Source organism: Rattus norvegicus, chromosome 13 (assembly GCF_036323735.1).
Source record: "Rattus norvegicus strain BN/NHsdMcwi chromosome 13, GRCr8, whole genome shotgun sequence".
NCBI lineage: Eukaryota > Metazoa > Chordata > Mammalia > Rodentia > Muridae > Rattus > Rattus norvegicus.
In genome coordinates, this window is record NC_086031.1 from 99,488,304 (window position 1) to 99,515,866 (window position 27,563).

General features: G+C 43.9%; 1 protein-coding gene across 4 annotated transcripts in view; it reads left to right on the forward strand.

The window, feature by feature from the left end:
• Eprs1 (glutamyl-prolyl-tRNA synthetase 1) overlaps positions 1-15,207 on the forward strand; it is a 71,556-nt gene extending 56,349 nt beyond the window's left edge. For 3 of the 4 annotated variants that reach the window (XM_006250425.5, XM_006250426.5, XM_063272181.1), the window contains 7 exons: positions 391-546; positions 1,773-1,970; positions 4,208-4,381; positions 6,355-6,515; positions 10,525-10,603; positions 13,912-13,976; positions 14,863-15,207. In XM_006250425.5, coding sequence (XP_006250487.1) covers positions 391-546; positions 1,773-1,970; positions 4,208-4,381; positions 6,355-6,515; positions 10,525-10,603; positions 13,912-13,976; positions 14,863-15,013 — 984 coding nt within the window. In that variant the 3' untranslated portion in view covers positions 15,014-15,207. The remainder of the gene's footprint in view (positions 1-390; positions 547-1,772; positions 1,971-4,207; positions 4,382-6,354; positions 6,516-10,524; positions 10,604-13,911; positions 13,977-14,862) is intronic. The other variant, NM_001024238.1, reaches the window with a different exon arrangement.
• Positions 15,208-27,563: the final 12,356 nt, after the last annotated feature.

A 27,563-nucleotide genomic window follows, 5' to 3' on the forward strand; every position in this document is an offset into this window, starting at 1 on the left:
ACAAAAAAAAAACAAAAAACCCAAGATAGACAAAAATACCAGCAAAAAACTGCTTATTGAAATTTTACTAGTAAATTTACCATTTTAAAAATTTGATAAACAGTTAGACTTTAGTTTGTAGCAAAATTATAGTCATGTGGTTAAAATGGATTGTTTTCTAAGGTTTTTTACTCTGATTACTGTATATTACTCAAACATTTTTTTCTACACTCCAAATGTACATACACTTAAATATTGCTCAGCCCATTGCTTTTTTGTTGACTGTCTTCCTTCAGTCTCACAATGGCTTCTTTAGCCTTCCCAGAAGGTTGTGTTTGAAGTGCTTTCTCACATACATTTGAGATGGAATGAAAGCCTATAGCAAATATCACGCTGTAACTGTTGTTATAGGTGTTACAGATCCTCGAGTTATATGCTCGAGTGTATGAGGAGCTCTTGGCAATCCCCGTCGTGAGAGGAAGGAAGACTGAGAAGGAAAAGTTTGCAGGAGGAGACTATACAACCACACTAGAAGCCTTCATATCTGCCAGCGGACGCGCTATCCAGGTAAGAAAGCCCCGAAGGCACAGCCCATGCAGTCCCAGCAGGCACAGCCCATGCAGCCCCAGCAGGCTTGCTGCTTTATTAGTACATGAGCACCAATGTAGAAAACAGTACTCAGGTTTTAAAAACAAAACCACCAGTGTGTGATCTAGTCATGCCTCTCACAGTGGCAACATCACTTGGTTAAAAAACAATACACAATGCACAGAAGAATATTTAGAAGAATATTCCATAAAAGGAATGAATTCTGTCATTTTCAGAACCATAGATGAAATTAGAGATGTTTGTGTTAAATAAAATGGGTATTATTTCGTGATCTCAATTGTATGTGAACTCTAAGAAAGTGATTGTATATAACTTGATAATAGACTTGTGTTTACTTAGATGTTAGAGAGAATATGGGTTACTCAGGCATTAAATTTTAGTTCCATAGTTACAGAATGTTACACTGTGGCTAATGATGGTGGCAGACACCTGTAATCACAACTCTGAGGACCTTGAGTCTATGGCAGTGTGAGCTACGTAGTCAGACACTGTCTGTGGGGGTTGGGGGATCTACCCTGTTGGGGTACAGGAGGGTAACTATCAAGAGTAATCCAGTGTGTTTTTGTAAAACACTCAAAGGATTTTGGCAGTTTTTACCAGAAAGAAATGATAGCTTCTTGAGATAAGGTAACCTGATTTAAACATTATAAAATGTGTATGTGTTGCCTCATTATGTTAATTTTAAAAGTTAGTAAAAATTAATTTCTAGGGATGCAGTACAGTGCTTCTCTATCATGCATGGAGCCCTAGGTGTAATCACCAATACTCCATCAAACTGGGCATCATAGCGCACATGTGTAACTCACCTACACGTGAAAGCAAGAGGACCAGGTTATTTGTGGCTCCCCTCAGGTCCATAGTGAGTTCTATGTCCATCTGGGCTATGTGAGACCCTTCCCAGCCCAGGGGAGAGAGAGAAGAGAGGACAGCAATGGGACAGAGCAGCACGTGCCCTCTAGTCACATCAGTGACGCTGGCTTTTATCCTGCATTCCCAGATCAGAACCCTGTTGTTTTTAACGAGTTCTGCCCTCTTGTCATGTTGTCTCACTAGCATTTTAAGCATTAATGTTAGAAAATTAGGTAAAACAGTACAGGTAGTGATTTTCTAACGTATGTGATCTTGTAGTGATTATCTTCAAAGGCATAGTAGTTTAAATTAAAGCCTGTGTTTTGTTATTTTAGGGAGCAACATCACACCATTTAGGCCAGAATTTCTCCAAAATGTGTGAAATAGTTTTTGAAGATCCCAAGACACCAGGAGAAAAGCAGTTTGCATACCAGTGCTCCTGGGGCCTGACAACTCGCACTATCGGTGTGATGATCATGGTCCATGGGGACAACATGGGCTTAGTGTTACCTCCCCGTGTAGCGTCTGTCCAGGTAAGGAAAGCATTTCTGCTTATCATTTCTTTTGTAAGATTATAAGCCATGTTTACAAAGGAAGTTTGAAAGGGTAGATTTCTCTGATACAGAAACACGACCAAGACCACTATATTGTAAAAATATGTGTACGCTTTTATTATTTATTGTCTGAATAATTTTAAAAATTACTTCATTGAAAACTTTTAAAGTTTTCACTAAATTTTTTATTAGATTTATTCATTTTATTTTCTTTGTGAGTGTTTTGCCTGCCTGTGTGTTTAAGGACCACATGTGACTTTGGTGCCCACCATGTAGATATTCTTAATTGCTGAGCAATCTCTCTAGCCCTAAAACTTCCTTTAGAAGTAATTTTTGGATATTATTTAGAACTACTTAAATACAACATAGTAGGTTAAAAGTGTTAGTAAGTGACATTTATCTATTTAGTACATGTTGGAGAAAAATTGTAAATCACATAAATTTATTTGTGGAAAGATTCAGTTATTGGAAAACAGACTGAGGATTGTGTTAGCAATAAACCAGTTCATGCTGGATCCCTGAGAAGGAAATGTCTCTGCACCGAACCTCCAAACCTGACTGGAAAGCCATTTGTACTGGCTCTCTGTGGTCATGGTTAAAAGCCTTGGCGCTGGAGAGATGGCTTGGCAGGTAAGACCGCATACTACTGCTCTTCAGAGGACCCACGTCCATGCTTACATCCAGCAATGTACAGCTTCCTCTGATGCTAGCATCATGGAGATCCAGTGCCGTTAGCCTCACTGAGTACACGGCAGCACACATCTTTAATTCTAAACATTAGACGTAGGGGCAGAAAGATCTCTGGGTTCCAGGCCAGCCTGGTCTATATGCTGATTTTAGAGAGGCCAGTTAAGGCCACATCGTGACATTGTGTCTCAGACAGAGAGACTCCAGCAAGCTATAGGGCACTATGCCCTTATTCTCTTTATATAGACTTAAATACCTAAACTCTTAGTTCATTTTTACTAAATTTTTTCAAGAAATATTTGGAGAGATGGAAGACCATGTTTTCAAAGGGAAGTGGAAATTTGGAGATATAGCCAAAATGGCAGAGATGACCAACCATAGTCTTCCCAAAGGTGATAAAAAGAAGAGGAAGGCGATTCCAGTGCTTCTCAGATGCCACTGGAGCTGCTGCAGGAAAGCCAGGTCAAGAGACCTCAGCAGTCATCACAGGCAAACATAGGAAGAGAAAGCAGCTGCCCTAAAGGAGAGACACGGAAGGAAAGGCATTGCTCCCTGCACACTGGGAGATGAAGTGGCCTGGAAGGCCACAGACTCAGAAGAGTGAACCAGAGGAGGCAGAGAAGGAAGAGGATGGGAATGGAGAGGAAATGGTTGTCTTGTACTATGTGCGCACAGGCAGCTGTTCTGCGAGCTCGATGTTCATGTGCAGCTCAACATTGACATCACTCTACACTACAGATGATAGCTAGGTTTCCCCGTAGCTGATGCGAGTCTTCGTAGAAAAAGTGCTTTTAAAACAGTGTAAGGTGTGGCATTTCAAGAAGCTACTATGTATGTATGTATGTATGTATGTATGTTACTATGTATGTATATACTATGTATGTATATTACTATGTATGTATGTATGTATGTTAGATATTTTAAAGCCCTTTGGTGTGGATATTATTTAATATTTAATGGCTTTTGTTGTTGGCATAGTTTTGTTTGGTGTACACACACACACACACACACACACACACACACACACACACATCCCCCTTTACTTGGTTTTTAATATATTGGCCTGGCAGCAAATTTTTGAGGAATTCCTGTCAGTAGTATGCTTTATTTTTTGTATTTGTTTTTTTTTTGTTTTTTGTTTTTTTTTGTTTTTGTTTTAGGATACTGTATGTTTGGGGATTTTGTTTTGTTCTGTTCTATTTAAAGATTTACTTAGATAATTTAGTATGTGTGCGTACATGTATGCCTAAGTGTATGTGTGTGCGTCACATGTGTACTGGAGCACTCAAAGGTCAGAAGAGGATTTGGACTCCCTGTAGTTACTACAGATGGCTGTGAGCCACAATGTGTGTCCTGGGAACCAAGCCAGTCACTGCAAGAGCAGTGTTCTTAATCACTGAGCCATCTCCATGTATTTAAAAGGCCATTGGCAGATTTTAACTTCTTTATGGTTTATTCTTGTAGGATCTAGCTGATTTGTTATTGTAGATGTCATTATGTATATGTGTGTGTCTTTGGCTGGACTCTAGGTGGTAGTCATTCCCTGTGGAATCACGAATACCTTGTCTGAAGAAGACAGAGAGGCCCTGATGGCAAAATGCAATGAGTACAGGAGACGGCTGCTCGGCGCTGACATCCGAGCTCGAGTCGATCTACGAGACAACTACTCACCAGGCTGGAAGTTCAACCACTGGGAGCTCAAGGTGAGCCGGGGCCTGCTTGCGTAGATCTAGATTTCTTTGAACTTAAGGAATTTTTTTGTTACCTCCCTTATTTATAGTTAGAAGTTCTTCACTTGTACTGGGAATTGGGGGCTCTAGAGTCTGTAGTTTTAAACTGATTTCTGTGGTGGTTCAGGGAGAACAGCTTGGTGGGAGAACATTTAGTGTGTGCTTAGCCTGTGTTTGATACACAGCACTGTGCCTTGCCTCCCTAGAAGTGGAAACTGGTTTTTACATGAGAATAAAGTGATCTTGAGGTGTTTGTTTATACTAAGTAAACCTCAGGTGTAGGCATGTGGCAGTGCTAATATCTGGAATTCAGCCATCGGTGGAGTGAGGTTTGGGTGAGGATGGAGTCACAGGTTGCTGTCCATCTGGTTGTACATCTTGTCATTTTCAACTCTGTGCAGACAAACCTATCTGATGCTTCCTGTTTTACTACATAGCTTCATCGTTAGTTAATATACACCCTTAGTTTCATTTTATAAACCTTTAGCATTTACCTTTTTCTTTTCTTTTTCTGTCTTTCTTTCTTTTTCTTTTTTTTCTTTTAAGCTGCTAGAGACTTTTAACTCAGTTTGTAAGTTAGGAGTCAAATAAATACATACCAGCTTACATTATAGGAGTAGTGTGGGACATGTCCTCGGATAGTAGCTGAGGTTTTAAGAGTGGATGCTTGATGGGGGCTGGAGAGATGACTCAGAGGTCAAGAGCACCGACTGCTCTTTCAGAAGTCCTGAGTTCAATTCCCAGCAACCACATGGTGGCTTATAACCATCTGCAGTGGGATCCCATGCCCTCTTCTGTGTCTGAAGACAGCAACAGCATACTCACATACATAAAATAAATAAATCTTTAAAACAATAGAGTGGATGCTTGATTTGTTGGGGTTATTCACAGTCAGCCATCTTGCATTACAAAGCCACCAACGTTTATCACCTTACTTTAAAATGGCTCCTAAGGTCACTCTGTGCTGGAGTTAGTGCCAGTGCTGACCCTGCTTCTTTGTGTGCCAGACTTCCACACTGGTCCCATACCTCCAGGGAGGATCCCAGCAGCTACTTCTTCAAGCCAGTTTCTGTGTGCCTACAAAATGTTAAAAAGAGAAGCTGTTGCTGTTAGCTTAGTCAAAATGAATCTACTTCCGAATCCCCCACTTCCCTTTCCTCTTTCCTCCTCCTATTCTGTGAGGCTCAGACAGGTTTGTTAGCATTCCCGTACGTTTTCCTTAGGAGATTATATATATCCCGTACGTTTTCCTTAGGAGATTTTATTTATACACACACACACACACACACACACACACACACACACACACACACACACACACACACACACAGGGTATATGAGGGTACTGAGATTTGCAGTCTCAGAGTCCTGAAGTAGCTTTAAAGGATCTTTCACTCAAATTTAACTTAAGACCCTCTGTTTTTCAGATAGGGTTCCAGACCCTACGAATGCATGGTCTCCCTAAACCTAAAGGGCTTCAGTCCCCTCAGAGATAGATCAAAATGCATAAGACTAAAATATGCAGGAGTCTTAAACTGGCATGTGTTACTTCTTAAGTTCCCTGATGGAAACCTCAAACTTTGTCCCAAAGCCAGCGTTCTGAGCGGCACTTAGTAACTCCCTCAGCTGTGAATCTCAGCCCATCCATAACCTATAGGGACAAGGATCTGAGCGGAGGCCTGGCACGCAGCGCTTTACCTATCCCTACAGGTGATCGTGATGCATTCCATAGTTCCCAGAGCAGGCATCCCAGCCAGAGTACATGTTTATAGGACTAACCCCTCAGTGTCGTAGATGTGTCTTTGGTTTCAAGATGTCTCTGTACTCTCCCTGTACCCTGTGCCATTTGTGAGGAATTGGGATTCTTACGAGATGAAGCCATGAAATAGTCTGCATGCAACTTAAGACACACATATACAATTTTAATTGCCTGTCCTGTTTTACAGGGTGTTCCAGTCAGACTTGAGGTGGGGCCACGTGATATGAAGAGCTGTCAGTTTGTAGCAGTCAGACGAGATACTGGAGAGAAGCTGACAATTGCTGAAAAGGAGGCGGAGTCTAAACTGAAAGGGGTTTTGGAAGACATCCAGCTTAACCTTTTCACAAGGTAGCTAGCTCTGTAGGTTCACTGTGTCTCCTTTCCTCAGTTTTCACTGGTGTTTGACACACAGACAGTGGCTTGCGGATTATTACAACTGAAAGTAGCCTTATCCTCCAGCCCCAGGGCCACTTAATATCATATTCCTTGTGGGCATTGGACCTGCAGCAGGCTTTTCCTCAATGCGTGTTCTCTGAGAAGTGTGCTGTCTGTGGCACCTGGTGTACCTCAGATCCAGGCTTTTGTAACATAAATGTGAAGGTATAAGTCACCAGTTCTTAAGTGCCTGTACAGATTGCTGGAACCCAGGAAGCTTTAGTAAATAAATACCAGCACTTTTCCTGAGATACTACTTAATGGTGGTCTACAGAGAAGCCAGTAACCATGGTGTAAGAAGCTCCTCTGGGACGGTAGGAGAGATGGCTCAGTGGTTAAGAGCTCAGTGGGTGCTGTTCCTGCAGAGGACCTGAATTTGGTTCCCAGCAGCCACACGCAGTTCATAACTTGCTGTAACTTCCTTCAAAGATTCTTCTGGACCTCTTAGGGACACACACACACACACACACACACACACACACACACACACACACACTCCCTACTCACGTTAAAAAATAAAATAAGTGGGCTGGAGAGATGGGTCAGGGGTTAAGAGCACTGACTGCTCTTCTAGAGGTCCTGAGTTCAATTCCCAGCAACCACATGGTGACTCACAACCATCTATAATGAGATCTGATGCCCTCTTCTGGTGTGTCTGAAGACAGCTACAGTGTTCTCATATATAATAAGTAAATAAATCTTTTAAAAAATAAAATAAAATAGAATAGAATAAGTGAGATTGATGCCTCAGTAGTTAAGAGCATTTACTTTGGACGTCGGTTCAGTTCCCAGATCCTGTGTCAAAGACCTCACAACTGCCTGTGATGCCAGTTCCAGGAGTCTGAGCTCCTCTTTGCCTCTGTAGAACCAGACCCAGAGATGGATAGCACACATATAATCAGGCATTCACAAATGCACACCATGTAAAGTAAATAAAGGAAAAGTGTACAGCTCGGGATATGAGTAGCCAAGGCTAACAACTACTCTTGATTGGTTTGGGAGAATGAGATTGTTGAGGCATTGGGCTAGCCTAACCTGTAAGAGGAGCTTTTCCTCTCTGTCTACCTGAGGCAGTGAGAGGAAGGTACTATCACTAGGGATAGAAGGTTAAGTGTAAGGTTAGGGAAGGGAGCCTGTGTTATATTTATTCTTTTGCTTTATAATACTCTATTCCTAATGTATAGTGGGTTTATTTATTGAGATGGAGTCTCACTATGTAGACCAGGCCAGCCTCAAATTCATAGAGATCCACCAGTTGTCTCTGCCGCTGGTGCTGGGATTAAAGGCCTGCACCACCATACCAGGCCACATTGGGTCTCAATAAGTCTGACTGGGAGAGAGTAAACTAATTTTAACCTCACCTTTGGTGCTTGATTGCATGTTTCTGGGCAGGTAGTTTGCAGCTTTCTCTGGGCTCATTCATAGAAGTGTTTTGACCAGTTGTTTTAGGATGCGCCTGGTGTCTAGATAACATGGTATGTTCACAGTCTCTGCACTGGGAACAGGCAGTGCTGTGGGTGACGCACTGGAGAGCTGCCCGCCCTCGACACTCACCCTCGATGCTTGCCCTCGCCACTCGCCTGCAGGTGGCTCTCTCTGTTCTCAGTCTCCTGGAACTGGAGGAACAGAGATTGCTGAACTTCATACCTGGAAATCCTGACTGTGTGATCTTAAGATATATTTCTGGTTGGCTGAGGTTTCTCTCCTGTGAATCGTGTTGTGCCTTAGGTTGGAAAAGCAGTGACAGAAAAGCAGTTTTCTCTTGTTTTTTGATTTTTCTACCCTTCCTCTGATTGGTCATCTGTAGTAATAGACTCTTGGGCATTATAGTCATGGAAGTACTTAGTAAATACTTGATAGAAGATGTTATTAGTAAAAGATAACTTTGTGTGTTCACATGGGTGCATGTTGTTCACACAGAGACCAGGGGTCAACCTCAATACCATTGTTCAGGTGCCATCCACTTTATATTTCTTGGAGCCACCAAGTACATCCTGGGATACAGCATGCACCATATAGGAGGGTTTTGTTGTAGGTTCTGTGAGCCGAACTCAGGCCCTCATGCTCAGAAGGGGCTGGCCTATCACTGCAGACTCCAGAGGGCTAATTCTGTGAGAGCGAATTATTGCTGTTTGTTTTTGTTGGAGATAGGGTCTCCCATAGCGTGGATTGGTCTCAAACTTCAGTCTGGCCTTGGATTCCTGATTCTCCTGCCTCAGCCTCCCTAGTGCTCTCTCTCCTGGCTTAGCAGAAAATTTCAGCAACTTTTCATTCACTTTCTCTCACATGTGCACATAAGGTCCCTACTGAACAGTTCGTACTCAGTTTATTCCTAGCAGTGTTTTGTTTTGGCTCTGTGATGGCTCATTATAGAGAAGCTGGGACAGATGAGAGCAGAGTGCTTGTGGGAGCCACGTCCAGGGAGAGCCACCGGGAATATTCTGTTTGGGGGTTTATTTTCACTTTTCAATATGAATGGGGATTGTGACTCATTTTGATTGTGTGACTTCACATTGTAATAGTCAGCAGGCATATAATTCAGTTTTAGTTTTATTTTTTTATCGTGTACAATTTTCAGTGTGCATTATAATATTTGCTTATAAATTTAGGGCCTTTGAGTAAGTCTCAGTTCTATCTAGAATGTTATTACTAAGGAAAAGCTGGATTAGGATAACAACTCGTTGTTAATTAAGACAGCAGTGCATACTGGTTCACGTTTGAGTCTCTGTTGCACCAAGTATAAAGACAGCAATACACTGATAAATTTCACTAATTGAGGACATAGCAGTGTAGACCTATCACAACTTGTATTCCTAAGGTTTCCCTCCTTCCACAGCATGGGCTCTCCTGTAGCCTAGACTGAGAGACCTGAGATTTAATGTTAGGGTTTGTGGGTTCCCTCCACTGAGGTACATCCCAGCTTTCTTAATATCAGCTGTGGTTAAAGAAGTCCTGGACGAACTAGACTAACCTGTTATGACCAAGAGAAGACACAGGGCTGTGAACAACTTTCCTGTTCTACGTGAAACTGTGAAGCCAGCCTACAGGTCAGGAACTCAGATCAATTCATTTTATTGGTTTTGTCATCACCTAGAACTTAGTGACACAGACAGACCAGATCATAGGCACGCCAAGGCAGTGCTGGTGGGCGAGGGTGCAGGAGCATGCGTACTGCCTTCAGGCTTAGGGTGGGAAAGGCCATGATTTTCCTACAGAAATGGGACAGAAAGGGGAAAAGAGGAAACAGGTTTTACTGACAGCTAGCAGTTGCTAGAGTTCTTAGGTCTTAGACCTGAGATTCAGAAAAGAACAACCGTCCTCTTTTCCTTCATTAGTACATGTGTGATTTTAATGTGGATGAAAATATTACCTAACGCCTGAGGCTCTCATGCAGAGCCAGGCATGGAGATTTACACCCAGGAATAGCAGCTGCAGTAAAAGGACCATGTTCCAGGCCAACCTTGGCTACATAGTGAGACCCGAGGGGGCAGGAGTGTTGGATGGTGTAAAAATATCTTTAATTTGTGTCTGTGTGTCTGTGCTTTTCTTTGTGGTAGTATATTCATACCTTCATGTTTCTATACTTCTGCTAGTGTTACTCTTTTTCCCATTTTATAGAAGGGGAAAATAGATTGGAAGGGTTTGAAAAATAACAGGCCTCACAGGCGGTGTAAGTGGGAGTGAGACGTGTTCCACAGGAACGACAAAGTAGCACTTGCCGGGTGTGTATGTAGGCCCGAGGCTCGCGGTGGTACTGCAGAAAGGTGACTGGCTTATCTGTGGCCACTGCCAGTAAGGAAACTAATACTCACAGTGAGTTCTAATTTTCACTTACTGCTTCATTAAATCTTGCTTATCTTGGGATTTAAAAGAAACTCGTATTTATAAGAAAAGTTATGTATTTTCTGACTTATTTTGGTAGGGCTTCTGAAGACCTTAAATCTCACATGGTTGTATCGGATACACTGGAAGACTTTCAGAAGGTGCTAGATTCTGGGAAGGTAAGAGACTCCAAAACAGGTTTCTCGACTTTGTTTGTTTGCTTCGGGGTTAGGGATTGGCCCCCTAGGGTCTTCCCTGTGTTGGCATTGCTGTACCCCTGAGTACACTTCAGTAAATCCTGTTTCAAAGCCCTCTGAACTTACACTTTGTATCTCTCTTTTTAAGCTAGTCCATTAAGACGATTGCACATTATTCAGCTTTATATACTATTAGAGTGAATCACTTATGGACTTTAGTATTCTGGTGTACGTGTTAAATATACAGCCAGTCCTGTGTCTCCAGATGACAAATGAGAAAATTATGGGCCAGAGTCTAAACAAATTAGCCCATGGAATTAGATGCCAGAGTTAGACTTCTCTAACACACTTTAATGTGCTGCCTTCTAGGATTTCTAAAGATTTCTTGTTGAGAATAAAAGTCAAAGTGTTATGATGACTCCCTAGTGTATGTCTTGTTCCAGGCCCACAGGAAATGCTCCCTCTCACTGCTGATCTGTAAAATAAATGTGAAGTACATGATCTCAAAAGTCCTCTCAGATCCCTACTTCCGCATTTGGCTTTGGTTTACTGTTTCTCTGACCTTTTACCTTTCTGTATTCTAACGTCCCCTTGAGTCGTCCTTTTACCAGAAGACCAGAGGTCACGTAGCCATCCCCTCCCCTGTGTTTTCTTTCCTGTGTGATGTATTTATGCTTTGCTTTATGGAGTTTTCGGCGAGCATTGAGGATTGGATTGAGGCTTTGGGAAGATGGGGCTGGGCAGGCACTTCACTACTAAGCTATCGCCCCAGCCCGGTCCCTTTATTTGGAGTAACCTCCTTAAATTGCCTAGGCTGACCCTTGAACCCACTGTATAGCCCAGGCAGCCCTTGAACTTGTAATCTTCCTGCTTCTGTCTCCAGAGGAGCTAGGGCAACAGGCTTATGCCACCAGACTCAACTTCTTCCATTAATATTTAAATTGAAAGGTTTCATTTACTATAATGATAGAATTAGTCACTTTTGTAGAACAGTTTATTAGAGAAATTGCATTAATATAATAACACACATGTATAAATAAGATTCATAAGGTATTAGTGGGTTGTATATTTTATTCTAATATTAGATAAATTACTGTGGGGATTTCACATTTTAAAGTGGAGCAGGGGTATTTTAGTTTCATGTTTAAGAATATACAGGACAATAAATAGATTCTGTTCTAATCAGCAGTCAGTGCTTTCTCTCTTGCTCCGTGAGGATTATCTCAGGAGTGCTGACTGACCATCAAACAATCTTTGAAAGGATCTTAGGAAGTTAAAGTTAGGTAAACCTTGGCTTGCTTCCTCTCTGCTTGGTAAAGGGTTGGAGAGGCTAGTCTGCTCACTGACTTTTAAGTGCGCTCTTCCTACTTTTCACCGTGGTTTACTCGTGGAGATCATGGTGCTCGGGGCTGGATCTCAGGCTTCAGGCTTGCTAGGCGAGCCGAGCCTTCCACTTGAGCTACTTGTTATTTCACGGTAGAGACCGGCTGGGCCTGAGGTCACTGGTGAGCAGGGTGAGCCGGGAGTCTTTGAACTTTGGATCCTCTTGGCTCAGCACCTAAGTAGCTACAATTATTTCCCCATGCCACCAGTCTTCCTTAGAACAACAATGTTTCATGTACTACAATCATGATTATTTTATATATCACACAACCTTATAAATAAATGGACTTTCTTACAAACTAAATTAAAGGTTTGTAGCTCTCATACAAGGAAGTGACTGTTACTTTAGCTTAGGTCTTGGGTCTTTTGTCTCCATTTTCATGGCACATTTTATATTGAAGCTAATACATGTGCTCTCTCTGATCTCTGCCCTTTCTCTCCATCCATTCCCAGGCTTTTAGGACACACCTAGAAATGTATTATTCTGTAGTCTTAGAGGCACTTGGTCAGAATAGCAGCTGCTACATTGCAGAAATAGCACAGTTACCCAGTGAGCATGAGGCTTGGTCGTGTTTACTAGATCCCAGGTACATGGGGAGGCTTTGCAGAGGAACTTTTATTTTGTTTTTGAGACACTGCTGTATAGATCAGGACTTAGAACTCATCCTTGCAGGTGAGCTCTTAGTTTTCAGAATGTAGAACACTGATAATTCATGAACAGTTGATGAGCAGCACTGTGGCCTCTGCTCTCAACAGCCTGCCCATCCTCTGTCCTAGTCTGTCGGATGAGTGTGTGTGCATGCCAGAGCACACAGAGAGGGCAAAGAACAACCCGGCAACAGCGTGTTCTCTCCTCCCATCATGTTCCCTGGGATTGAAGTTACATTGTCTGGCTTGGTTGCGGATACTCTCCCCTCGCAGCCCAGTCTCCAGCCCTTCAGTCTTTCCTGATGTCAGTGTCTTTCCCCCATTAACATCAGCAGTGACCTCCAGAAACTGCAGAGTTGCTATTTCAAACAGTAACTGTTCGGCTGTGAAAGATAACTTGCCTGTGACATTTTGTTTGATTAAAAGAATATCCAGGCTAGGGATTTTCTCCTCCTTACCTTTCTTCCATTCACCCCCCTTTTTGGGGCCTAGTGTGGACTGAGCAATGTCTGTGTGCATGCTAGGTAAACACTCTACCACTGAACTCAGGTCCTGTTCCTTTGTGTTTAACTTTTATTTTATTTTGAGATAGGCACCCTTGTGCTTGCTTTGTCCAAACCTTGTCAGACTTTGAACTCGTGACCCTTATGCTTCAGCCTTCTGAGTAGCTGGGATTACAGGACAACCCAACATTTTCAAATAGGAAGTGAATTTCAGAATCAAATAAAATGCCACTCTTGATTCTCCCATTATTACTAGTCCAATAAAAATTGAAATGTTGATTTTCCAGTTAAATGGTTTTTGTCTTTTATAAGCCTTTGTACTTGAAAAGCTATTCACTCACTCCTACCACGTTAGAAGCATGTGGGATCACGAGCGCCTTCCCTGACCTAGCTGTTGCTGTTACCTTACCCTGACATCACTCTCTTCATCACCCCTTCCCTCCTCCTGATGGCCAGGTCTGTGGACCCGTGGAGGAACTGTCACTGAGCTCACCATGTCATAGCCAGTTTATGCAGACACTTTAATGTGTTACACACATGACCTGTGTCTAGTTTTATGACTGTATAGATTTTGTTTGGTGTGAAATACCAGTCTTTGCTCTTTTGTGTACTTCTGAGCCAAGTTCCCAGTGTGTTTGCAAAGGTACCGTGACCAGAAGCCGGGGACACCCACCCCTTTTGCTTGAACGGTGAAAAGAGAACTCAGCTACTTCTCTAGGAGCTGTAACGGCAGATTGCTTTTCCTTTTCTTACCAGGTTGCACAGATTCCATTCTGTGGGGAAATTGACTGTGAGGACTGGATCAAAAAGACAACGGCCAGGTGAGTGTCACCCGATCCCCTGAGCCCAGGAGTGCGCAGTGCACAGCAGGGGCTCACTCGCTGCTTCTCTCTCTCTCTCTCTCTTTTTTTCTGCCCTTCATATCCAGTTTTATTGGTTGATTTTTTTTTTTTTTTTTTTTTTTGGTTCTTTTTTTCGGAGCTGGGGACCGAACCCAGGGCCTTGCGCTTCCTAGGCAAGCTCTCTACCACTGAGCTAAATCCCCAACCCCACGATTTTTTTTTTTTTTTACATTTACATTTCAAATGTTATTCCCTTTCCTGGATTCCCCTCAGGAAACCCCCTATCCCATCCACTCCTCTCCCTGCTCCTAGGAGGGTGCTCACCCACCCACTCCCTCCTGCTTCCCACCCTGGCATTCCCCTACACTGGGGCATCAAGGGCTTCTCCTTCCATTGGTGCCTGACAAGGCCATCCTCTGCTACATATGCAGCTGGAGCCATGGGTCCTGTCCCCTCTATCCCCCTATGTGTACTCTTTGGTGGTTTAGTTCCTAGGAGCTCTAGAGGGTCTGGTTGTTGATATTGTAGTTCTTCCTATGGGGTTGCAAACCCCTTCAGCTACTTTAGTCCTTTCTCTAATTCCTCCATTGGGGACCCCTTTCTCAGTCCAGTGGTTGGCTTCAAGCATCGCCTCTGTATTTGTCAGGCTCTGGGAGAGCCTCTCAGGAGACAGCTATATCAGGCTCCTGTCAGCATGCACTTCTTGGCATCGGCAATAGTGTCTGGGTTTGGTGTCTGCAGATAGGATGGATCCCCAGGTGGGGCAGTCTCTGGATGGCCTTTCCTTCTGTCTCTGCTCCACACCTTGTCCCTGTATTTCCTCCTGTGAGTGTTTTGTGACTCACTTCTGTCTCTTGAACTCCAGGGATCAGGATGTGGAACCTGGTGCTCCATCCATGGGAGCCAAAAGCCTTTGCATTCCTTTCAACCCTCTGTGTGAGCTGCAGCCAGGAGCCATGTGTGTCTGTGGCAAGAATCCTGCCAAGTTCTACACCTTGTTTGGTCGGAGTTACTGATGGATGAAACAGAAGCCTCTCCCGTCCTTTTTTTAAAACCAATGATACTAAGATCTCAGATACAGTTTTTCTTTTTCATTTTTTAAAACTTCTAAAAAGGTCACAAAATAAACAGCTATTCTTATGCCCAAATTAACAGTGGAAAATACTTTTCTGTAAACAGCCAGGGTAATAAAAACCATGAACTAATTGTATTTTATGTATTCGGTTCATCCTACAATAGCAGAGTTATACATACAAGAATGGTCTTTGAACACCTACTAAGTGCAGGGTAAGCTCCGAGACTCTCAAGAAGCCGTCCTCACCTCAGAAAGAGTGCTGTCCCCTTCACAGCTCCCTTTCCCAGTCACCCCACCGAAGCATATCTCATTGAGGTCACAAAGGAGCAGCCTGCAAGCCCAGCATGCACATGTGCTCCTGTGTCTCCATGCCACATGATGCTAAGTGCCTCTGTGCCTGCTGTGGGGCACACCAGCCCTCTTCCTCCTCACCATGGCTTCTCTGCTCTTCCCACAGTGTCAGAAGCGTCAGTAGCCTCCTAAGTCCCATTTTATCAGCAGCTCGGAGCTCTCCTGTGATTTGTGTTTCATCAACATTTTGGGTCATTTGTCACCCAGATATTTCACCCCTCCATCCCTCGCCCATTTCCTTCTGCTTGGAAGATTAATAATGATAAGATAAACTCCATCACTAACCCAGAATTTGAGTTATCCCAGGCAGCCTCCTCCAGATTGTTAATGCTGGCAGAGTAGGCTGCTGCTGCTTTGATTGTCTTTCGGTCTTAGACATTCTTGGAGAGTGAACACCAAGCCAGGTCCATGTTTTCAAGGGTGTCGTGGTTTTCCCAGTGTACAGTTAAGACAGTTTTTCTTCCCCCTGAAATCACTTTATAGTTCTCACCATTTACCATTTACAGGCCAAATTATAAACACTTTACCCTAATCTGGCTGACTACCTGTTCATATTCTTTAGTGCAACGAAGACCTGCATTTCTCCTGCAAACGGTTTCCTCTGCCTGTTTGCCTGCAAATGCATTTTTGTACCTCATTTGAAGCCTACTTAGTAAATTTTTTTGACATTTATTTACTTGCTTGGGAGAGTATGTCTTGCCAGGGAAGTCCGAGGATAAATCGATGGAGTTTGAAGCATGTGCCTGTCTGCTGAGACACTGTGTAGCCAGGCTTATGTTCCTGCCCCACCCTCCGACAACTGGTAAATGGCCTTGTCTCAGCACTTCTTTTCATGTCAGCTACCCAGGAACAGTGTGTCAGAACAGAAGAGCCGTTTAAAGAGATTAGATTCTGTACCATGCTTTGGAGAGTGTGATCTCAGTAGTGACAGAGGAGGGAAGGGATGGGATGCAAAGGCAGGCTGCACCTCCTGTACCAACAGGAAGTGAGCAGGCAGCCCGGGAAGTAAAGTGCCTCTAGGGCAGGTGCAGCCCTGAGTCCCAGCCCTGCTGGCACCCTGTGACCCCAGCTTTGAGAATAGAGACAGGAAGGTCTGGGCCTTACCAGCTCACCAGTCTAGCCAATTAGTGAGCTCCCGTGTCAGTATGGCCCTGCCGGTCTCTAAAACACTGAGCACTAGAGAAAGATACCTGGGGGGAAGCTCTCCACGCTGATCTGAGCCATATACTTGTGCTCTGAACCAGTTTCTTTTTTTTTTTTTTCTTTTTTTCGGAGCTGGGGACCGAACCCAGGGCCTTGGGCTTGCTAGGCAAGCGCTCTACCGCTGAGCTAAATCCCCAACCCCCTGAATCAGTTTCTTACTGGCTGCGGATGTTTTGTCTTTCCATCCTCAGACCAGTGTAAACTGGTTTTTGGAAAATGGGGAAAAGTCAAGCACCTACTTCCAGGTTCCTCTCCTTGCACATTGAGATCATTAATTAGTACAAAGCCTCGCCATCATACACAGCTGGTACAGATTTCACAGGGCCAACTATATGTGGCTTTAGTCGTAGTGAAGTTTGTCCTCTTAAGAAGTGTACATGTTGATTTGGAGAAAACTAGTAGAAATGAGAGATGAAATTGTTTATTTTGATTTGTTTTTCTAATTCATGGCAAAATTATAAAATACAGATCACACATTTTATATTTTATACTGTGACCCTAGATCATCCGGGAGGGGATTTTTGAGGCTGGTTTTTTTTTTTTTTTTTTTTTTTTTTTTTTTTTTTTTTTTTTTTTGTTCTTTTTTTCGGAGCTGGGGACCGAACCCAGGGCCTTGCGCTTCCTAGGTAAGCGCTCTACCACTGAGCTAAATCCCCAGCCCCTTGGGGCTGTTTTTAATTTTTAATTATTTTTTTGAAGTTTGTGATGGGTAGAATAAACATGTAAGAGCCTGGAGTTTGCCCCCCCCACCCCTTTCCAAAGGTTATCATTTGAAGGAACTCTAGTTACAACAAATAGGAATCATTCACTAAAATTACATCTCTGATAAATTGGGTTGTTTCTAAAGTTGGGGGTCAGCTAACATATCAAAACTTTTTCAAGATTCATATCTTAAAGGGTGCTAATCTGCCAGGTGTGATGCCGGTCTGAGCTCCTAGCACTTAAGAGGCTAAGGCAGGAAAATCTTGAGGTCAGCTTGGGCTTCATAGTGGGTTTGAAACTAGCCTGGCCTCATCCTGAAATGACCAAAGTGAGAAGTGTGGCTGCTTTTTTAAGAGGGTGTAGAGACTATTTGCTTTACAGCCAGAAGCCAGACATAGTTATCTTTTGGGCTCTATGGAAGATGTGGTCCCAGGACCCTACCACAGAAGTCCACCAAAGCTCAGGTCTATATACACAGTTGGTAGAGTATTCCCATGTAGTCTGAACTCCTGGCATGCACTTTAGAATTATTGTCAGGTCATCTACCACATCCAGTGCTATGTAAATAGTTGTTACATTGTTTAAGTTTCCATGTAAGTATTAAATGCCATTTCCAATTTTTGTTTTTGTTGAAAAAGGGTTTCTCTGTGTAGCCCTGATTGTCCTGGAACTAGCTCTGTAGACCAGACTGGCCTCAAACTCACAGAGATCCACCTGCCTCTGCCTCCTGAGTTCTGGGATTAAAGATGTGTGCCAACAACACCCAGCTTTCAGTTGTTTTTAACCTAAAGTCAGTTGAATCTTCAGATGTGGAACCCATGAATTGAGAGGCAGACTACATGAGTTAGAGTCACAAAAGTGGCGACTTACCCAGTGCTCACTGCTGGAAAAGACAGCAAGGCGGATATGTTATTGGCTCCGATCCAAGTCCACTAGGGCACCTGTGTTTATACACCTTAGCAATTTCTAGTCCTTCGTGAAAGAACTTTCAAATAAGGTCATTGTGGATCACATACACGAAGGCTTTGTAGGGATTGGACAGTCAGAGCAATTCATTGGGCTGCTGGTTGTACAGCTCGTGAGTCTTGAGTGCAGAATTCTTCATAAAACAACTGAAGGGAAGGAATATTGGTCAGCTGTGAGAAAAACACCCCTGTTGTAGTTATTCGTCACCTGTCGTGTAGCCATGGTACCCAGTGTAGTAGCTTTAAGAACGACTAGGGAGACAGATGCTTCTACCCTTTCATTTTCTGACAGCCTTTCTTGTAGTTCATCACTCCTACTGTCTAGAAGATGATCACCAGAACCCACTTGGTAGCAGGAGAGAACAGAGTCCAAGTAGTTCTCTGACCTCCGCACGGGCCCACTGACACATGCATGCTAACCTCCGTTCAATAAGTGATTAAAGCAAACCCCTTTTAATTCAGAAAAGCTATTCAGTAGGCGGCTATTCCAAACAATATAGGCCACTTGACAACTACTGAGCTTTAAAAGCTGTTAAGTGCCTACAGGATAGGGTGTTTTTTAAGGAGAATCCAAATTTGTTCCATCAGTTAAGTCATTATCTGGCTTTCTTCCTGAAACATTGTGTCAGTAGCTCCTCCAGTTTGAAGGTCTAAACCTTTCCTGACCACTGGGGATGATTTTCTTGCCTTACGAAGACTGGAAGTGGGATAGCTTACTTGGGGATTGAATGAAAAAAAAAAAAAAAAAAGATGACCATTCCTAGGTATGGTGGGGAAGGTTAATTATAGCTATGTGGGAGAGCACAGCTAGTGACAGGGACATCTGGGAGAGTCCAGAGTGGCTATGTCCAGACTCAGCTGGTCCATGTAGGGAGGAGAGAGAGGGGAGCCAGGCGCAGTTGCCAGGAGGCCTAAGGGTAAAGGAATGAGCAGGTAACCAAATGGTTGGATTTATCAGTGAAGAGCAGCCCAGCCGGATAAACTGGAAAGTTCAGGGTAGTGGGCAGGGGGCAGGGTATGCCAGCCAGGAGGACCCCTTCACAGGTAGGGACTGAGGGATGCAGGGAGAACCTGGCAGCTAGGTCCACTTCAGTGTGTTAAGTAAGTAGGCATCTCAACCATTTGACCCAGGTGAGAGGTCAGTGGGCAAAACGAGAATGACCATTTGCTTGGTATAGCTCTGGATTGGCAACCCTAGAATATTTCATCTCACACAGATTACATTCAAAACTACACACCTAGGAGACAAGATGTGGATGGCCATTGATGCCAAACAGATTGCTTTACAAGAGCCATTAGTATGAGCTGCCAGGGGCTGGAAGGGCTCTGCCTATGGGTGAGCTTCTGCAGGATGGGAAGACATGTGATTAAACATCCAAACAAACAATTCTCCAGTCTACACCTGAAGCCAGTGACTTCCATTTCCACAAACCCAGGCTCACGTGACATCTCTTGCCTAATTGCCCTTTAAACTGCTTTATGACTTTATAGCAGCCTATAAAAGGTGATTTTCAAATATGACAGGCGCTGAAAAGCTGAAGGGGAGAGTTATCCAGGGGTTGTAATCTCTTAAGTCTGCTAGGAGTTCTTGCCTTCCTGAGAAAGAGGAGCTGCCGCAGCTATGGGGCGATACTCGGGCCGGAGCTTCCGTCTGATCCTCATGTGTGTGGTCAGCGTGGTCCTGTTTGTGCTGGAGCTAGTGATTGCACACATAGGCAACTCCCTCTCCCTGGCCTCTGATGCCTTCGCCGTCCTCTCCCACTTGTTGTCTATGATCATCGGACTGTTCGGCGTCAGGGCCAGCAACATCAGGCAGCATAGGAAGAGCACCTTTGGCTTTCTCCGGGCAGATGTCCTAGGGGCATTTGGCAATTCCGTGTTTGCTGTGGCCCTGATGTTTAGCATCCTGGTAGAAGCCATCAAAAGGTACATCAGTCCGCAGAAGACAGAGGAGCCCCTGCTGGTTCTCAGTGCCGGAGTCATCGGGCTGTTTTTCAATGTTCTTAACTATGTCATCTTCTTAGAATGCTGTTACTGCTCAGGGCCGAGGCCGCAGACAGACACCGGAGCAGGTAAACACCTCCCTCCCGATGACAGTGGCAGATTTGTTGGTTCTGGCAGCCGTTCTTCCCATTCGAGGGGCCTCCGAAGGATCTGTTCTTTATGGGCGCTTCTCGTTCCTGTGACTTTACAATAGGATTGCTCTCAGTCTGAAGTTCCTTGTGAATAAAAGTGTTTAGACAGGTGGAGAGGGACTACAGAGCAACTGAAAAGTCTCCCTGTGTGACTCACTTTGGTTTATCCAGCTGTGATATGGCCAGGTTTGAATAGAATGTTACTATATCAATGTCTCCATAAAACATGTTTTAAAATGTCAGTGTATCAGACAGCTAGCAGGAGTATGTTAGGGGGTGATGTTACAGAGAGTGAGGAGAGAAATAGGATGATGTAGAAAAATCTCATTTATGGATAGAAACATTCACGGGTGGTTTTGAGCATTTGTTCTTGGAAAATACTTTCAAATGTTGAGAAACAAGTTAACTGGGTTACCCATTACAAGATCAAACTAGCTCTTGGAAGAGACTAAGTGCTCCTTTAGTAAGTGGGACCATGGTTTTTATTCCCAAGAGGGGGCGTGTGTGCTCGTGTGCTAGCTAGCGTGTATGCCTGTATGCGTGTGTGTGTGTGTGTGTGTGTGTGTGTGAGAGAGAGAGAGAGAGAGACAGACAGACAGACAGACAGACAGACTTTTAGGAGTTCTATTTTGTGAGCAGATCAGATCAGCAGAGTCCAACCAGGCCCATAGCACAGGCAATGGTAAGAGTCTCCACCACCTGATTCTCCGAGATTTGCCATATGGAGATAGTAGGTCCCACATAAAACATCACTGGTTATAGCAACTGGGCAGAAACTTGATAAAGGCTTATTTAATTTTTTAATCACAGAATCTAGTATCAGTTACTCCTTAAGAGACTTCTTTAATGCTGGCCGGCTTCCTTCTCACTAGTAGGGGCGTTATCTGATAGTCTGGGGGCCTCTTCACATAACTGCAGTCTTCGTTGCAGTCCCACTGTCTCTGCTAAGGAGAGCTGCCAAGTCCTCCAGCCGTCTCTGCTGGCAGAGGACCTGTTCAAGCACCCATGTTGTTGCTAACTGTGGAGGTGAGCAGGTAATCTTGATCCGTAGTTAGCTGAATGTTTAAAATTAGTCAGGGCCCATCCCTTTTAAAAGACAGTTATCAGGCAACTCAAGACCTTATGTCCTGGCTCTATTAAATATCTAACGGAAGCTGCCAGTCGAGGGTCTGGTACGTACATGTGATTGTTCTGTAAATATAAATCGTGACGACGCCAGTGTTGGCAGGCAAGTGTCACTGCCTTATTCGACCTTACACTTAGGACCTCAGGTGTTCCTTAAAATTCTAAGTTTGCTTTTATTCTGGAATATAACCTAGCAGAAGCGCTCAGGATGCACTCATCATTGGATGCACGCAGAAACACGCAGATACAGTTCTACTTTACAAACCAAACTGTTTTAATTCTTAGCTCGCGCTTGGGAAATTGTCTGTTTTGGTGTATTATGTCTGACTGAATGCTAGTCAGAGGCTTAACATGGTACTCACCTGGAGTCTCTGTGGCTTTAGTTCCCTGCTGTCTTGTCTTTGATCATGTGCTATGCTAAAACCGTAACATGGTGCTGGTATAGGGCCGTAGCCATTGTGATCATTCTCACTCTATTAGCTTTTGGTGTTACTTAATCTTCTATGTTTCAATGTTTGAACCTTCCAGTTTGCTTTAGGGATTATCACCACTGATATACCAAAATTTACATTTATCAGTGTTTTGAAGCCACATTTCGATGCCCTTATTACCAATGAACTTAAAGAATAAATATTTATATAAGTTAAATTTTATAAACTGATATCAGCTCATTATCAGTTGGCTCATGTTTTAAGACCTATTATTAATTTTTCTACATTAACATAACAAGAGTTATAAACTATAGGGGCAAAACAGCTTTCATTTGTGTTTTAGATAGGACTTTGCTGTATAACCCGGGTTGGCCTTGAACTTGTGATCCTCCTCCTCCTCAAATCTGGGTTTTCAGATGTATGCTAACACATCAACCTAGCTTCTGTATTTTAGTAGGTGCTTGTGAACTGAAGAATTCAGGCAGGATCCATCACTGTTATGGAGTCTGAAGCCAGTGAGAGTTTCTACTTGGCAAACCTCTTGTTTCTGTGACTGTTTTGACCAGTCTAGTGTAGCCAGACATACTCAATGTTTGATACCAGAGAAGGGAAACACAAGAGGACCATTAAGTTAAATGCCATGTTATCAGACAATCTGTCGAGGTCACACACATCCCTGGATTTGAGGAGCAAGCCTTGCTGGACAATCAGCTGTGCACAGGCAGCAGTTTCCTTTAACCTGGGAGAAAACATTTTTTTAAGAATAGTATCTGGGGGTTGGGGATTTAGCTCAGTGGTAGAGCGCTTGCCTAGGAAGCGCAAGGCCCTGGGTTCAGTCCCCAGCTCTGAAAAAAAGAACAAAAAAAAAAAAAAACAAACAAACAAAAAAAAAAAACAAGAATAGTATCTGGGGGTTGGGGATTTAGCTCAGTGGTAGAGCGCTTGCCTAGCAAGCGCAAGGCCCTGGGTTCGGTCCCCAGCTCCGAAAAAAAAAAAAAAAAGAATAGTAATCTGGAAGCACATGCCTGCACGCCCAGCAGTGGAGATGCTGAGGCAGGAAGACAGTAAGTTTGGAGATTAACCCAAGTTACATAGGTTTCAGGACATCCTAGACTACCCAGGGCACCTAACTGGCAAGTCCGATCTCTCTTAGGAAGGACGTAGAGTGAAGTGTAATCCTGGCATTAGGAAGTAAGCCATACAAAATCACTTTAGCTCAAAATAAAGGCCCACATATACCAGCGTCACATGTTCAGTCCCAGTCAAGGGCATAGAGAGCTTCAGCAGGAACACCTTTCAGCAGAAAACTCAGGGCTGGGAACTTTGAGGCTGAGTATCCCACACATTCAAGAGGCTGAAGTAGCAATATTAAATGTGCAAAGCCCGCACCACAGTGGGAGACCCTGACCCAGAGACGATGATGAATAAATTCATAATTAAAATTTAGTTTTTTAAAAAGACAACTTGTGGGCTGGAGAGATGGCTCAGTGGCTAAGAGCACTGACTGCTCTTCCAGAGGTCCTGAGTTCAAATCATAGCAACCACATGGTGGCTCACAACCATCTGTAATGGGATCTGATGCCCTCTTCGGGTGTGTCTGAAGACAGCTACAGTGTACGTATGTATAATAAATAAACAAATCTTTTAAAAAGAAAGGCAGTCTGTAAGCCAGGAGTAGTGGCATACAGCTATAACCCCAGTGTGAGGAGAAGAAAGAAGGCAGGGAAGTGGGGACAGAAAAGAGAAGGGGGCAGGGGGGAGAAGGAGGGAGAAACGAGGAAAGGAGGGAGCCAAAGAATGGCCGGTGACACTGGGTTCCCTTGGCTCTGTTTTCACCTCTACCCTTTGCTCTGTTCACTAACCACCCTTACCCCATAAAACCATCAACATTTTGGACTTTAAGATAATATTTTCTTCATCTTTCCCTTAGGTTTGTATTTTCACTCTGCCTTTCATTTTAGCTAAAAATCCCAGCCCCATCTGCCCCTAAATGTGCTGTTCTATGTCAGTGCTGGCCCCATGTCCTTCTTGGACAAGGGTCGCCTGCCTCCGTCTCCTTTCTTCTCCCTCTCTCCCTCACATCTGTCCTCCCTTCAACTCTTCCTTTCCTGTTTAAGGGACTTTGCTCTGCAGTTCAGGCTGGCCTGTACCTCTCAGCTATTCTGCTTCTGTCTGCCTCAGAAGCTGGGCTACAGGTGTATACCTCACACTGCAACTTACTTGAGCATGAAATAATTTACATATAAGTTATATATAATGTGAACTGTGGTTACATTGCAGGTGGTCTTGGCAGGAGGTTTGAATGCTGTTCTGTACAATTTCTAGATGAACCCCATGACTTTCCCGCGGGTAGTGCTGTGCATAGCGGAAGCAAATAAGATTCCTTTCCTGAGAGGGAGGTCAGTCTCTGGGTTTAGGAGAGGCAAGGGAGAATTTTTCCCTTGGAGGTGAATATCATGGAATAAGTCACACGTAAGAACTTTCACGTGCTACAAGCTACATATAGCCCCAGCACTTGGAAAGCTGAGGCAGGAGGCTTATGATTTCAAAGCCACCCTCAGCTATATTTTAAACATAAAAACAGAAGCAGAAAATGAAAGCAAAGAGAAAAAAGTACATACTTATAGAATCTGGTACTTCAAACTGGAAAGAGGCGTACTCGTGGGCAGCCATGCTGGGCATTCACAGTCATTTTAGGGGACACGGGGTGTAGGGTCCCAGAGACAGTCACTCTTGCTTGCCTACTTATGTTCACAAGTTTGGAGAAGCAGCAGGTGTGAGCATATGCCATAGCTCCCACCTTCTCTCTCACCAGATGCCGGTGAATTTCCCAGCATCCCCTTCTCTATGTTTGTGCCGGTTGGCTAACCCCTCATCTCTTCTGCCCATTAGAGGGTTTTGGAGCAGTTCCAGGAGTGAATAGGAAAGACTTAGGGAAGACTGGGAAATCGGTGCCTTTTCAAATCAAATTCAACAGAAGGAAACAAGAGCTCGGCTCTACACTCTCAGACATTTTATCCTAATGTGTGGGGAATTCTCTGTTACCCAAATGAAATATTAATGAAGAATAAGTGTTTGTGGACAGCATGCGAGCATACCGACAGCTCAGTTACACGCAGCTGGAGAAGTCTGTGTTTCACAAACTAATTAGCGAGAGGGAACGGTTCCTATTCTCATTTTTCATGCAGGGTCCAAAGGAAACACCGAAACAAAGGAAAATAACTGTGACGCGCAGAGCTATTTGCGATGGTCACAGACGAACACTGGGAATGCGAATGAGTTCATGGTGAATCCAATCCTAGGTCCAGGCCGAGTGTCCGCCTGAGAGTTTCTTAGCTGTCAACTCTGTCACGGATAAGGTGGGATATCCACACCTGGTGGATGCTGTGAAGACAAAAGTTCTCAGCAAAACATTCATAGAACACTCACTCGGTAAAGGTTGCTCCAGATTAGATTCAGATAGACCGGCTCGGCACAAAGTGCCTTACCCCCGACCATCCTACTGGGTGTGTGTGTGTGTGTGTGTGTGTGTGTGTGTGTGTGTGTGTGTGTGTGTGTGAGAGAGAGAGAGAGAGAGAGAGAGAGAGAGATCTTTAACAGCTTAAAATACAAATAATTCCATTTTGCAAAATGCTTTTGTGAGCTTGTCATGGGAGCACACATATCTGTCATCTCAACTGCTCAGAAGGTTAAGGTATCATTTCAGCCTGAAGAGCCTGAAGTTTCAGAATAGCCTGGGCACCACAGTGTGTCTTTTAAAAGCAATGGTGAAAGTGTGACCCAGGTGTACCTCCTAATAGGTCTTCAAATTTCTCTCCCTCTCTCCCTCTCTCCCTCCCCCCCCCTCGTACTTATTAACCTGCCCATTAGCTTCAGATCAAAAGGACTTCAGATCCAGAGTCCCATGTTGTGCATAAGAGCAGCATGAGGTTGCACTCAGTAGACTCTTTTAAGTGAGGACAGGGAGTTGGGAATGAAGTGTGTGGTGTGGGCAGGAGTTGTGGGGAGAGTTGGGGGCCAATCCGATCATTATGCATGAAAATGTCAAAGAATCCACAAAAACTACTATCCTTTCGAGATAAAAAAAAATTGCAACTACAATACTGAGAGTCTTCACCGACATCTTGTCTAGTCTGCATGAGTAAAACCATAACACCAAATCAAAACAAAGAAACTGATGTCCTGCATGTAGATCTGTAACTACCACCCAAGGTCTGGGAGTGTCACAGCCCCGGAAAGCCTCCGGCTGTGTTCTGCAGCCATACCCACCACTCCACATCTGCTACAGACAGCAGGAATACACACACACACACACACACACACACACACACACACACACACACACACACACACACACACACACACGCCGTCTTGGTGGTCAATGCTGTATCAGTCTGCTGGGAATCCCTGGGAACCTTCCAAAGTGTTTTTCCTCTTTCAGACAATGCTTTTGGGATCCACTGGACTTGCTCAGACCTCAGTGACTGCTGCCCTCTGCATAAGCACCAGCTGACTTTCATTGTTATTAAACCACTTATATTCCACTCGCTGGTTGGACGTGAGGGTCACGTCTGCTGTTTTTCCCTTTCCTTCTAAACTGTTTTCTCTGTTTTCCTTTTTTGCTTTCCTTGAATGCTTTCAGAGTTTTGCTCTTGGATTTTCTGCTGTATTTTTGAGGACATCTTGAAGTGTGGCCCTGCCAGTAGTCATCACGGGTGTCACTATGCACCTCTCTGAACTACTGTGAGCTTCCCACGTAAGTGGGGCTGAGAGCATCTTTAGTTTATCCTTTTTCCTCCCCAGGCTCTATTTTTTGCCTCCCTTCTTCTTCCCTCCCCCCACCCCTATTTTTATTTTCCATTGCTCAGATTTTTTTTTCTGAGAATTCAGTGATTCCTTCTCTAAATTCTTTTCTTCTGTCGAGCTCATTCATTGAGCTGTTATTTGTTCTTTGTTGTTGGTTTGGTTTGGTTTCTGTGTTAAGGTTTCTGGTTGTTGTTTGTGTTGTGTGCTCATACATGTTTATGTGTGCGGTGGCCATTGGTCAACCTCCAGTGTTGTTTCCTGGGCTCTCCCAACCTTTTGTGTTTGAGGCACATCTGACTGTTTACATGGCTTTGCAAATGAACCCCCAGTCCTCATGCTTCTTAGGGAAGCCTATTATCTCCTCAGCCTTCCGCTTCCTTTTATATTTTATATTTTCATATTTCAAGTATGTCCATAATCACCCGCCAATACATTGTTTTATGACTGGCAACTTTAAACCTCCTTCTGAACCAGAGAACACTTCTGCTGCCTCAGAAGGAATGTCTTTTATACTCAAGTTGCAATTCTCCCAGTGTTTAGTGGGAAGAAAGATTCTCTGGTGAATCCTGGACACTGAGAAGCAGTGAGATTCTGGCTGTCTTCCCAACAGGCTGATGACTGAAATGACTGCTTGCTGCCAGTTGGTGGCAGAAGTCCTAGGTTGTCCCTGGGCTTCCTTGAGTTGGCAGGGGCAGTTCCAGCCCTCTCATTAGGGACCTCAACACTGACGCCTGGCTGGGAGTAGCTTCAATTTTTTTTTTAATTTTTAATTT